General features: G+C 43.3%; 1 protein-coding gene across 1 annotated transcript in view; it reads right to left on the bottom strand.

The window, feature by feature from the left end:
- ADAMTS12 (ADAM metallopeptidase with thrombospondin type 1 motif 12) overlaps nt 1-12,864 on the bottom strand; it is a 159,790-nt gene that overhangs the window by 95,602 nt on the left and 51,324 nt on the right. Inside the window, exon 10 of the mRNA XM_045285263.1 lies at nt 9,580-9,749. Within this exon, the coding sequence (XP_045141198.1) occupies nt 9,580-9,749 (170 nt within the window). The remainder of the gene's footprint in view (nt 1-9,579; nt 9,750-12,864) is intronic.

The following is a 12,864-nucleotide window of genomic DNA, read 5'->3' as shown; positions in this document are numbered from 1 at the left end:
ATAGCTGTTGCAACATTTCCCACAAACACACACATACGTCAATGCTTCCTTTGTTTCGCTCTGTTTTAGTGAAAACTTTGAGAATGTCTCCTTTAGAATTGTCCTTTTGGTATCTCCTCTGAATGTCATTTATTATGAGGGGGCTGTTGGGTTGGTGGTGATGTAACCATAAGGGCAATTATTATGGGTCCCCTTATGTGTGGTTAGGCATCGAAGGCAAAACGGGAGTGCATAGGAAAGCTCAGTCAGGCTTGATCCGACCCTGCAATTCTAGCTACCCCAGCCTGCTTGAGATTGAAATGATCCTTGTGGTGAGAAAACAAAAGATGAAAATTCACACAAACATAATTAACAGCAAAAGCTCCAAGCACTGAAACTCTGGATGAACTTGACATAGGAATCAATACAACTGCTCAGGGCCCAAAGGACAAAACAAAACAAACAAACAGATTTTATATAAAATGCAGTGGGTAAATTGTCTGGAATGGAGAACAAGACAAAGTGAGTTGAAGAGTATTTGGGCAAAGTGACAAAGAAAAAGTTAGACTTTTGAAGGGACGAGGCATGACTTGACATTATTGTAAATTTCCACTCCGGTGGCATAATTAGCTCTTCAATGTCTCAGCTGAAAGACAAGTGTTTAGAAGGAGCCACTTGGGAGCAGGGCAGAGAGCACTCATCCAGGTGTGCTGAGCTGGGAAATCGTTTCACGAAACTGTTATGGAGAAGGATGGGAGCAGGCGGCCGACAAAGTAAATAAGCCTTTGATAGAAGTCTAGAATTTGGATTGGGGATTTTATATTTAGACACCTGAAGGAAAAATAGAATAATCCTCTGAACAATTCTGGAAGGTTTCTAAATAAATACGTTGTATTGAGCCAGCTGGGAAGAGCTGGGACTGTTGTCAGGGGCCACCCGGTCAATTCTCACTCCTGGGGACCCGATGGACGACAGAACACAGCACTGCCCGACCCAGCACCCCTCACAGTTGTTACTGTGCTTGAGACCATTGTGGCACTCACTGTGCCAATCCATCTCATCAAGGGCCTTCTTCTTTGTCGCTGTCCCTCTACTTTACCAGCATGATGTCCTTCTCCGGGGACTCGTCTCGTCTCTCTTGACAACATGTCCAAAGATGCGAGAGGGAGTCTCACGCTCCTCTCATCTCAGGAGCATGCGGGCTGTACTTCTTCCATTTGTTCTTCCAGCAGTCTGTAGTACTCTCAGTACTCTTTGACAGCACCATAATTCAAGCACACCAATTCTCCTTCTGTTTTCCTTATTCATCGCTCAACTTTCACACGCATATGAGGCAATTAAAAGTATCCTGGTTGAGGGGGGCACATCTTAGTGCTCTAAGTGACATTTTTGTTCTTTAACATTTTAAAGATATTCTGAGCCACAGACTTACCCAAAGCAATGTGTCATTTGATTTAGAAACACAAGTCTGTTGGCTATAATGCAGTGTTCTTTGGGGTCTTAGAACTACCTAGTAAATAACTTGTGTGGAATCAACAATAACTGTGCACCCCACAGTTGCCAGTCTTCCAGGCCAGTAGCTTGGCCCTATGAACTACAGGTAGATGGGCTAATATCTACAAAGAGTACTTTACTTGGAAACATCCATTGGGGTTTGAAATTCCAGTGGTATTCAAATGGTTAACAGAATGGAACTTGAAGCTCTATTTCCGTGTCCTTTGTCTCTCTGTCCTTTGTCTTCCGTGGAGCCCTGCAAGGGCCCTGGGTCTACCATTAGGGATCTGAAGAAGGGAGTGGAAGTGACACTGCATGGTCTTCACTGTCAGTGGTCATTATGGGCATCAGGGATTCTCTGTCTCGCAGGTCAACCACGCAGGTTCCATACCCACGATCAAGTTGGGTGTTTTCCCACCTCACATCCATCCCGCTGCTTTGTCTAATTCTGTAGTAGATGCCATGTGACTTTCCCCCCTCTGCTCTCAAGAGTTTTCCAGCCCATTGATAACTCAGTGAAGTGAAAATTCCCAAATTATTTCACATGTGAACTCTCACCATCACACCGTCTAATTAATCATTGCACAAGAATTTGAGATAAAGGGGAAGGTGGGGAGAGGGGGGCAGGAAGGGGGAACCGATCGCAATGATCGACACATCACCACCACCACCCCCTTTTAGGGGGATGAACAACAGATACCATGGGGGAAGGGAGATAGCAGTCAGTGCAAGATGTGGAAAAAATAATAATTTATAATTTATCAAAGGGAGAGGGGGAGAGGAGCTGATACCAAGGGCTCAATAGAAAGTAAATATCTAGAAAAGAATGATGGCAACATATGTACAAATATGCTTGATACAATTGATGTATGGATTGTTATGAGATTTGTAAGAGCCTCCAATAAAATGCTCTTTTAATAAAAAAAAAAGAAGTTTAGGTAACTGAATGAGTTCATCGCTTCAAAGGCTTCAATTTCATTTTCAATGAAATAGGATGCCTCAACAATTTTGGAAAATGATTGGAAGAAGTTATCTTTAGAAGGTATAAATAAAACTTACCACGGAAGATTATGTCTTAGGTTACAAAAAACAATAACACTGATGCATTGTATGAAAATGACATTGTGGGAAATATGACTAGGACTATATTCCCTGACTTATAATAGAGGGAATCTGGAAAGCTAGTATTCCTTGGAAGGAAAGCCACCACTTTGCTAAGTTAGTGATAAAGTCCAAGCACATTATTCTGCTTTAAATAGCATTCCCACGGAATCTCCCCTTACATCTATGCTGCCTTAAAGTGAGCACTTGGTTGATTCTATCTCCCTGGAGAAGCAGACATTCCTTGAATAGCTCCTCCTGCTGGGTCACCTGGCCCTCCTCGTACCTTCCCCCAATGCAGGCATTAGGTTTCCTTACCTGTGAGCTCAGGGACTGTACTGTTATTACAACCCACCTTGTGACGTATGTAACTCCTGAATATGCATGCCGTATGGTTACCTATAAATCCCCCAAGACAGTAAAGACTCCCTCTCTCTTCTCCCACCTCCACATGGACCACCAAGAGGGGATGACGTGAGCATGCTACCATGAGATGTGTCTGACTCCTTTATTTTACTCTCTCTCCTATGCCTCCTAATTCTCGCTGACTTTATATAATCCTTATATATTATCAGCATACAATTGCACCTGCGGACCCTGCGGTTGTTAGAGGCTGGTTTACTCTAACAATGCATATTACATTTTGTGAGTAGCATTCAAACCATTTGAATTTCACCACACCCAAATTCCACAACATCTAAGTTCCATTTATAGGCAGGGTTTCAAGGGCCAGAGACCGTACACTCACAATCTTCTACTCGGAAGAATCCTCACCCTGGCTAAATAAATGCTCTGCTGTTACCATCTGGTAATTTAATAAATTTGCATTAGAACTGGTGTCTTATAAATGAAGGCCCCTGGGGAAAAGGAACATGAACGTGAGCCGAAGTGATACTGCAGCATACAGGTATTTCACGGGCCCTTGCCTCTCCATTTGGATGCCCCCACAGTGCATGGGCGTTCTGGGAGATGCACAGCTACTGTGAGGGCAGCGTGTCATGTGTGGAACTGATGCAGTGGGTGTTCACAGTTCCGACAGGAAATTCTTTCCACTCGAATAAGAATGGCTTTGACCACACGAGAAATGCTGGGCCCTTCTAAGGAACACAAGCCAGGAAATGCTCTTTCTTACTTATGTTGCTTCCCTGTATTAGCCAACCTTTTAAGCTGAAACACAGTGACATGAAAGGAAAGGCAGGATTGCTGAGGGTGGTTTACTTGAGATGAACCCCAGGTGAAACTGTCCATTCACTGCACATTGCCAAGCAACACGAGTAAGCCCATGCTGACCTGGCTAGCCGAGTACTACATTTCAGTCAGGGACTGCAGATTTAAAAAGGGTGTTTGATTCTGTAGGTGATGTGAGGCTGAAAGTGAACCAGATGCTAATCAGATGTAGCAGTAGGGTTTCTGATATGGGGTGGGGGTGGGGGATGTGAACTGTTCACTTCAGATCAGTAAGTAAACACAAATAATCTTGTGCTTATTCATTGGATAATCCAACATTGGGGATTACCCACAGTTCCTTTGCCTTTGGGCTAGTGGTGGGATTCACACCCATTCGGTTGGCAAGACTTTTACCTAATTTTTGGTTGAGTTCAGGGAATCAGTTGTCAAAATGGCCCTTGTCCCCAGGGTTCTCTCTAAGTGCAGTGCTGCGCACAGCCCTATTAGAAAACAAATGCACACCCCTGGCCCTTTTTTCACATTCATCTGCACCACAGCACAGTCTAAGCACCTGTAGCGATGTTCATTGCATCCCCAGGTATAAAAAATTAGACTGAAGTAAGTTTGTACTACTTACTGATTCACTTCATAAAACTCGTTATGTTTTTATGAAATACTACATTTTTATTCCCTGGTGTTTCTTACTTCAGTAAACAAACATATAATGTAAAGGTGCCAAGCCACCGCAGGGTGACAAGCTGCCGTTTGTTTCAGCTTTGTGTTATGCTCTACACTCCAGAGAGATGTTATGAGTGAATTGTGCAATTTCTGTAAATGTCCAAAGAGCTAAAAGTATTGTCAGAACAACTGGTGTAAGTTCAGTAGAAGCAGAAATGGGTATTTAAAAGATGCACATGGTATATTCAGAGAAGAGAAGTCACCTGTTTCTAAGATATCAAACACAATGACTATTATCTAAATGGCCCACCTCTAAAGGCATGAGATCCTACTCCAACTGTGCAAAAGATGGTTAAGGATGAATTACAAACCTCTATTTTTAATGAATTAATGTATTTCCATATGTACACACCTATGCTTATACCTCTATTCATAGCTTTGCTTCCTAGATCGGTCCTTTGTTTCCTTTGACCTTCCTCCTGCCCCACCATCACACTTGCCCTTCTTCTACCTCTTAGTAATTCCTCTCAACTAGATTGCGGTTGCTCCAACACTCCCAGGCTCTCTACGTCCTCCTCATTGTTGATTTTCCCTAGTGGTTCCCCTGTCTCTATTGTTGTTTACTCACCACTCCCTTCCCCGGCCTCCTTCTCACTCCAAGTCCCTCTGGAACTATCGGTCCCATTACTTTCTCCTCAAGCTTGCTTCCCAGGCCTGTCTTACATAATTAGGTGAACCAACAATAAAAGAGTCCAAGCAAAAAGAAAACAAAAGCTCGACTAAAAAGAGAAAACAAGACAAAAGATAATAACTATCAACAAAAGCATACATAATTCCAGGTCTGTCTGCTGACCAATCATTACGTCCTTTTCACATGGCCACAATATGTGAGAAGAAGTCTTACCATCCTCCCTTCTAGGAAACATTTTCTCTGTTCTTCTTCACAGACTGTTTGTTATTCTGGCATGTCTAAAGTACTGTCAATATTCTTAACCAACACTGTAATTCAAAGGCATCAATTCTTCTGCAGACTTCCTTGCTCATTGTCCAGGTTTTGCGATGCATAGAGGTGACTGAAGATATCATGGCTTGGGCCAAGTCACCATAGTCCAAAAGTGGCATCTTTGGGTTTGAACAATTTAAAGAGATATGCAACAGATTTTCCCTATGCAGGGTTTTGATTTCCTGATTGCTGCTTCCTTGAGCATTGATTGTGGAGCCAAGTCACACAAAATCCTTGACAACATCAACCTTTTTTCATTTATCATGATGTCACCTATTGGTCCAATTGTGAGGACTTTTGTTTTCTTTACATTGAGTTGTCATCCATATTGAGGTCTGCCATCGTGGATCTTCATCAAGTGCTTGAAGTCCTCCTCACTTTCAGCAAGCATGGTTGTTCCATTTGCCTAATGAAGGTTGTCCTCCAATCCCGTTGTCCTGTTCTTCACATAACACAACTTCTGAAGTGATTTTCCCAACATATAGGCTGAATAAATATGCTGAAAGGATACAACCATGGTGAACAACTTTCCTGATTTTAAAATATGTAATAATCCCTTGCTTTGTGTGAATGACTGCTTCTTGGTCCGTGTATAGGTTCTAAATAAGGAGAATAAACTGTTCTGGAGTACCCATTCTTCTCAATACTATCCATAGTTTGTTATGATCCACACAGTGGAATGCTTCTTTATAGTTAATGAAACTCCAGGAAACCTTCTCCTGGTATTCTCTGATTCCAATGAAGATCCATCTGATGTCAAAATGATGCCCCTTTTCCATGTCCTCTCCTGCCTGAATTTCTGCCAGCTCCAGGCTGTTGTTACCACCGTGTAGTTGTTGCAACCATTCTCCTTGTCAACGTATTGTGGTAACCATTCTTGAATGACCTTTACCTGCATGTGATAGTAATGATATTGTTCGAGATTTTCTTTATTCTGTTGAATCACCTTTCTTTGAAATGGGTACAAATACAGATCTCTTCCATTCTGTTGGACAGGTAGCCTCTTCCGAATTTCTTGTCACAGGTGAATGAGTGTTTTCAGTGCTTCATCAGGTGAGAGGGCATCAAGAGCATCACTCATGAAGAAAGCAAAAAAGGTCATTAAATAGACAGGTAGGAAAGAAAAGGTCAAAGTGGATGTCAGAAGTGACTCTGAAATTTGCTCTTCATCAAAGAGCAGCTAAAGCATATGGAAGAAATGAAGTCAAAGAGTTAAACAGAAAATGTCAAAGGGCAGCTGGAGAAGACAAAGTCAAACACGATAATGGAACGTGCAAAGACCTGCAGTTATAAAACTGAAAAGGAAGAACATGTTCATGAGATCTCAAGCTGAAAACAAACAAACAAATTAATCTCAAGCCTCAAGATGGAAAAATTGAAAAATCCTATGGGCTAAACATTGAATGATCCGAGAAGCATCACAGATGATGGAAAAAATACACAGTTACTGGACCAAAAAGAACTAGTGGACATTCCACCATTTCAAGAAGTAGCATATGAGCAAGAACCATCAGTATTGAAGGGCAAAGTTCAAGCTCTACTGAAAGCATTAGCCAAGAACAAGGGTCCAGAAATTGATGAGATACCAACTGAAATGTTTCAACAACCTGAAGATCATCAAATGCAGGTTTTAGTGTACAGTGTACAATGCAGTAAATTGACAGGAAGCTTTCAGACCTAAAAGTGAGATTCAGAAAAGGGCAGGGAACAAGGAATGTCATTGCTGGTGTCAGATGGATTTTGACTCAAAGCAGATTATAGCAGAAGGATGTGTACTTCTGCTTTATTTACTATGCAAAGGTAGTTGACTATATGGATCATAATAAACTATGGATAGCCTTGTGAAGAGTGGGAATTCCAAACCATTTTATTGTGCTCATGCAGGACTTGAATGTGGACCAAGAGGTAGTTGTGCACATAGAGCAGGGAAACACGGTATGGCTTAATATCAGGGAAAGGTGTGTATTGGGGTTTCATCCTCTCACTATGCTTATTAAATCTGTATGCTGGGCAAATCATTAGAGAAGGCTTATTTAGAAGAAGAATGTGCATCAGGATGGAAGGAAGGCCTTTTAATAACCTGTGATAGGCAGATGACGCGCCCTTGCCTGCTGAACGTGAGGAAGACTTGAAGTGCTTGCTGATGAAGGTCAGAGATTACAGACTTCATTATGAATTACATACTGAATGTAAATAAGACCAATTACATACTTAATGTAAAGAAGACCAAAATTCTCACAACTGGACTAATAGGTATCATTCTGGTAAATGGAGAAACTATTTAAGTTGGCAAGGATTTCATCTAGCTTGGACCTGCAATCAATGCTCATGGAAACAGCAATCAAGAGCTCAAAGGCCACATTGCATTGGGTAAATCTGCTGCACAATGTGTCTTGAATATGTTGAAAAGCAAGGATGCTACTTTTCAGATGAAGATGCACCTAACCCAAACCATGCTATTTTCTATTGCTTTATATGTTATGTGAAAAGCGAGCATTGAATAAGGTAAATTTGGAGAAGAATGGATGCATTGTAATTATCATTCAATTAAATTAAGAATATTAAAAGTACAACGGACTGCTGCTAAAAGAAGAAACAAATCTGTCTTGGAAGAAGTACAGCCAGAATGCTCTGTAGAGGCAAGGATGGTGAGACTTTGTCTCACATAATTTGCACATATTGTCAAAAGAGACAATCCCTGCAGAAGGACATTATGTTTGATAAAGCAGGGGGTTGGGAGAAACAGTAAAGCCCACAACAGGATGGATCGACACAGTGGCTGCAACAAGGGGCTCAAACATAAGAACAAACGTGAGGCTGGTGCAAGACTGGGCTGTTTATTCACAGGTGGCTATGAGTTGAAACTGACAAGAACAACAGCAACAATGATCATTGAGTTTTCTTCATTTTCAGGTATGTTTTGTCTTCATAGAGGATGCTCTTCAGTGGATGCTGCTTCCTTCTCCAAATCCATTTTCTTTACCCCAAACCAAACCCATTGCATCCAAGTTGATTCCGGCTCATGGCGATCTGCTCTTGGTCAGCATAAAATTACTCCCGAGTGTAATTTGTCAGGCCTTCAAAGAGATTCGTTCCAGTTAAACTCCTTGCTAGGAATTTGCATTTCCACCCCAACGATACTGAGTCATACATAACCTACAATTTAACAAGACCCTCCCCTGCCCTCTGCAGGTGATTCTTACGGATCTCCCAAACCCTCTGCCCTCAGGTCAATTCTGACTCCTGCAGAAGACCTACAAACCCCCCGCGGGGAACTTACGAAAGCAGAGATTCTGGCCCAGAATGACTGGAATAAAAAGGCAAATTCTCAGCGTGGGTCAAGCTAGTGCAAATTGGTCCAGCCCCCTGGTACTCTTCTAGAAGTAGCTTACTGTTTGGTAAACCTTTCTTTCATGGTGCTGTTGAGTGGATTTCTAGAACCCACCCTTTGGCGGGCGTCAAGAGCAAACTGTGCCACCCAGGGACCTGTACAGCCTTTAGATGCCTTATTTTACAGATGCCCCTTTGGATGCTGTTCTTTACAAATGAAACGTTGACTCCTGGCCCAGCACTGGCTCCCGTTCAGTTCTGACCAGGGCATTCCCCGGGGGCATCTCGCCTTCCGGGGGCATCTCGCCTTCCGAGTGCGGGTCCCCTCCCATTTGGAATGACTCCGTTTTGAATGCCTGCCCGTTTTCCTTCTGCCAAAAGAAAGATTACTCATGCTTAAAATCATCAACGGCCTCCTTTGAAGCTTCCTTCAGAATTCCTCCAAACCCACGATGACTCATTTCTGAATTTTGGCCCAAATCAGTCAGTTCTACCTAACGCATCAAGACGCCATTTCATCAGCAATTAGAAACTGGATTCCTACATGCCCAGTTTAGCACTCTGTCACATCTTGGTTGGTTTGACACCAGTGTTTTTAATAAGGTGTTTTTTCACCCTCCGGAGCCCAGCCCAGCAGTGGGCATGTTCCACCTTCAACATTCACTGACCAGTTTACCACGTTAGTGCTTCAGATTTCTGAACTGGGAAACTGCTGAAGGCCAGGTCTTAATACCACCATTGTCTTTTTGTTGGGCTTTGTGTAGCATCATCAAGACCCTAACACATGAATGCTTTCTGAGCCACGACACACCACGACAGCCCCTTACCTGGGTTAAAGACAGGGAACCAGCGGTAGAGTTCGTTCTTGTAGGGCACGGTGTCGAATTCACTGCACTGCATCTGCCGGAATGTGGGGGCGTCGGCGCGGCAGGGGGACACGTTGCACAAGCGATAGCGTTTCCTTTCCCCTGTGCAGTACTTCCCTCCGAACTTCGGTCTGTAAAAGAAGCAGACAGACGCTTCCTTTACATTCGATGAAGGCCAGAATTTCCTCCTTAAAAAGCCCTTCCTCTCTCCCCAGGTTTGTTCCTTGCCAAATCCTGACTTTCTCTGCCTTCAAATTCACCTCTTCAACAAAATTCTTTAAATATCTCACATTTCTCCTAGCTGGGGCACATCAACATTTCAATCCCAAGACCACAGTCCCCTCTTTGGAAACAAGGTGGGTGTATCCAGCACATTTTAAAATCTGACATTTCAAACCCAAGTATATGCTGAGAGGGGAGTCATCATTTTCCCTCTGAATGGCTCCTCTGTTTCCTTGGTGAGTGAAGTGTGGTAATACTGTATTCCCATCTCATAGGCAATCAGCTGCCTGGTTAATCAGTTTTATCTTTACATTTGCCACTTTCTTTCCATCCCCCTCAGCACCCAAACGGTCCAGATTTCGTCTCCGATCCTTTCTCTCTTCTGCCCGTATTTTCTTGCGTTCCACTCCTGGTGCACACTAGTTTGTGCTCGTCTGCTCGGATGACTTTCATTACGCTACTTTGTTGTTGAAGTTCAACCTCTGAGGTTAGCATTCAAGGTTCTTAGTATCCCGTCTTAAATCACGTGCACGGCTTTATTTCCCACATTCTTTTTCATTTGCACTGCTCAGTGATACAAGGCAAAAGATAGACCAGTTTTCTTCTCTGCCTCCGGATAAATCTCCTCGCTCATTTGTCGCTGCATGTCCACATAATATCTATGCTTTTAAGACTGGGACAGCTAATGTTTGTGTCAACTGGCTGGGTCAGGGTTCTCAGTGGTTTGGCATTTTAGACTTAGTAATCCCCCATGACGAGATCTAACACAATATCGGGTCTCATCTCACAGCCCACGTTTAACAACCTAATACCACAGGGTAGAACTGGTCTGTGGGTTTCTGAGACTAATTCTTTAGGGCAGTGGTTCTCAACCTTCCTAATGCTGGGACCCGTTAATACAGTTTTTCATGTTGTGGTGACCCCAACCATAAAATTATTTTTGCTGCTGCTACATAACTGTCATTTTGCTACTGTTATGAATCAGGCGACCCTTGTGAAAGGGCCATTTGACCCCCAAAGGGGTCGCGACCCACAGGTTGAGAACCGCTGCTTTAGGAGCATAGAAAACCTCCTCTTTCTCCTGCAGAGCAGCTGGTGGTTTCAAACAGCTGACTCTGCAATGAGCAGGCCAGTGTGTAACCTCTGTGCCACCAAGGCTCCTTACCACAACGTACTCACTTCCATTATGAGCAGCCAATCAATTAAAAGGAAGTTTCCTTGGGGGGCGTGGCCTGCTGCCCGTGTATGTATTGAAAAGCTTGCATGTTTTGGGGGGTCTGGGCCCTGCATCTGGTTTGTCCCCTGACCTCTGGATTTTCAGATTTGAATCACCAGCCCGCTATATTGCCTGCGGATCCTGGGACTCATCAGCAGCTAGCCATCCTACCTGCTGATGGTGAGTTCATTCACTCAGAAGCCTGCCATCTGGTTGCTGTTAGATGCTATCAAGCATATGCCACAGAACAAAACACTGCCTGACCCTGTGCCACCTCTTCCAGCACTGCTGTGTCTGAGCCTATTGTAGCCACGGTATCAATTCAGCAAGTCATGATGCTTTTCTCTGGGACTGGTGCTTCCTGATAGCATGTCGAACATCTGGGATATGACGTCCTTCCAGCTTCACTGCTAAGGAGCACTCTGCCTATCCTTCTCCCAAGACAGATTTATTCATTCTTCTTACAGTCTATGGCACATTGAATGTCCTTCACCAACATCATATTTCATTTCAAGTCACTAACATTGTGTTAATTCGTCACAGAAGCACACTAATACACATGCCAAGTGAGCAGTCTAGGTAAAACCACATTCTTGACTCACAGAAAACAAGTGTCCCACTAGTCGAGGTAAGCCAAGATTTGAACTCTCATCTTTCTGACTGCATGGCCTGAACCCGTATCCACTGTGCCATACTGCCTGACATGCAGCCTCTTAAAACCTGAACGTCCAGTTTGGTACTGCTTGCACTTGTGGTTCCGATGGGACTCTGCTGTACTTTACTCTCTAAGAGCCTCCAGGAAATATTCTACATGCACACAAACGCACGTTCCTACTGTGGTTAGGTTTGCTTGGGTTTTAGGTCCTTGCGCGCAGAAAGCCTTTGACCAAGATATTCACATGGGAGGCACTTCATTAGTTGACTCAGTCCCTGCAGAAGGTCCTAAGACTCGCCCTTGATATTTGAACTCAGGCTGGTGTTCTAGTCATGGTAATGGTGTGGCATTCTGAGACATTCTTGAGACTTCCTGTGACTGATGGCTACATTTGGGACACATCCCACAAACATCACTGGAAGTCTGTCTGAACCACGCCCAGCTCACCAGACTGTAGACCAGCGGTTCTCAACCTGTGGTTGGCAACCCCTTTGGGGGTCGAACGACCCTTTCACAGGGGTTGCCTGATTCATAACAGTAGCAAAATGACAGTGATGAAGTAGCAATAAAAATAATTTTATAGTTGGGGGGTCACCACAACATGCAGAACAATTTTAAAGGGTCCTGGCATTAGGAAGGTTGAGAACCACTGCTGTAGACCAACATCCAGGGTATATTTAAACCAAGGCTATTATCTGAGTATTTGCCCGTCAGGACTAAGGTCAGTTGGCTTATGTAAGAACTGAATCTGTATTCTTGTTAACATGAGTATTGTCCTCAGCATAACTAACCTGAGAGTAGATGTTAACCACTCACTTGAGAATATTCTGTGATAAATTGTGATTCCTCAAATGGGGGTTAGGATGATGATTCTCCCAAACTCAAGGTAAAGGCTCATCCCTTAATTTCTCAACTAGAATATTCCTTTCTGAGGAACCACAGACCAATGCCCTTCCTCTCGAGAAGTCTATGAACTGGCTCTGAGTACCCAGTACTGACAGTAGGTCCCACAGCACACCCTCCAGTTTCTGATCCAATATTAAAATCACCATTCTGATCAAATTAAAACAAGTTAAAAATAAACTATTCTATGAGACATTTATGTTTGGATTTTCAAAGTCACCAAAACACTGTATTTAAACAAAACCTATAT

Source organism: Echinops telfairi, unplaced genomic scaffold (genome assembly GCF_000313985.2).
Source record: "Echinops telfairi isolate 266 unplaced genomic scaffold, ASM31398v2 ScPeMD7_7469;HRSCAF=8507_1, whole genome shotgun sequence".
Classification (NCBI taxonomy): Eukaryota; Metazoa; Chordata; class Mammalia; order Afrosoricida; family Tenrecidae; genus Echinops; species Echinops telfairi.
Note: the sequence above shows the minus strand (reverse complement) of the source record. Positions and strands in the feature narration are given on the sequence as shown.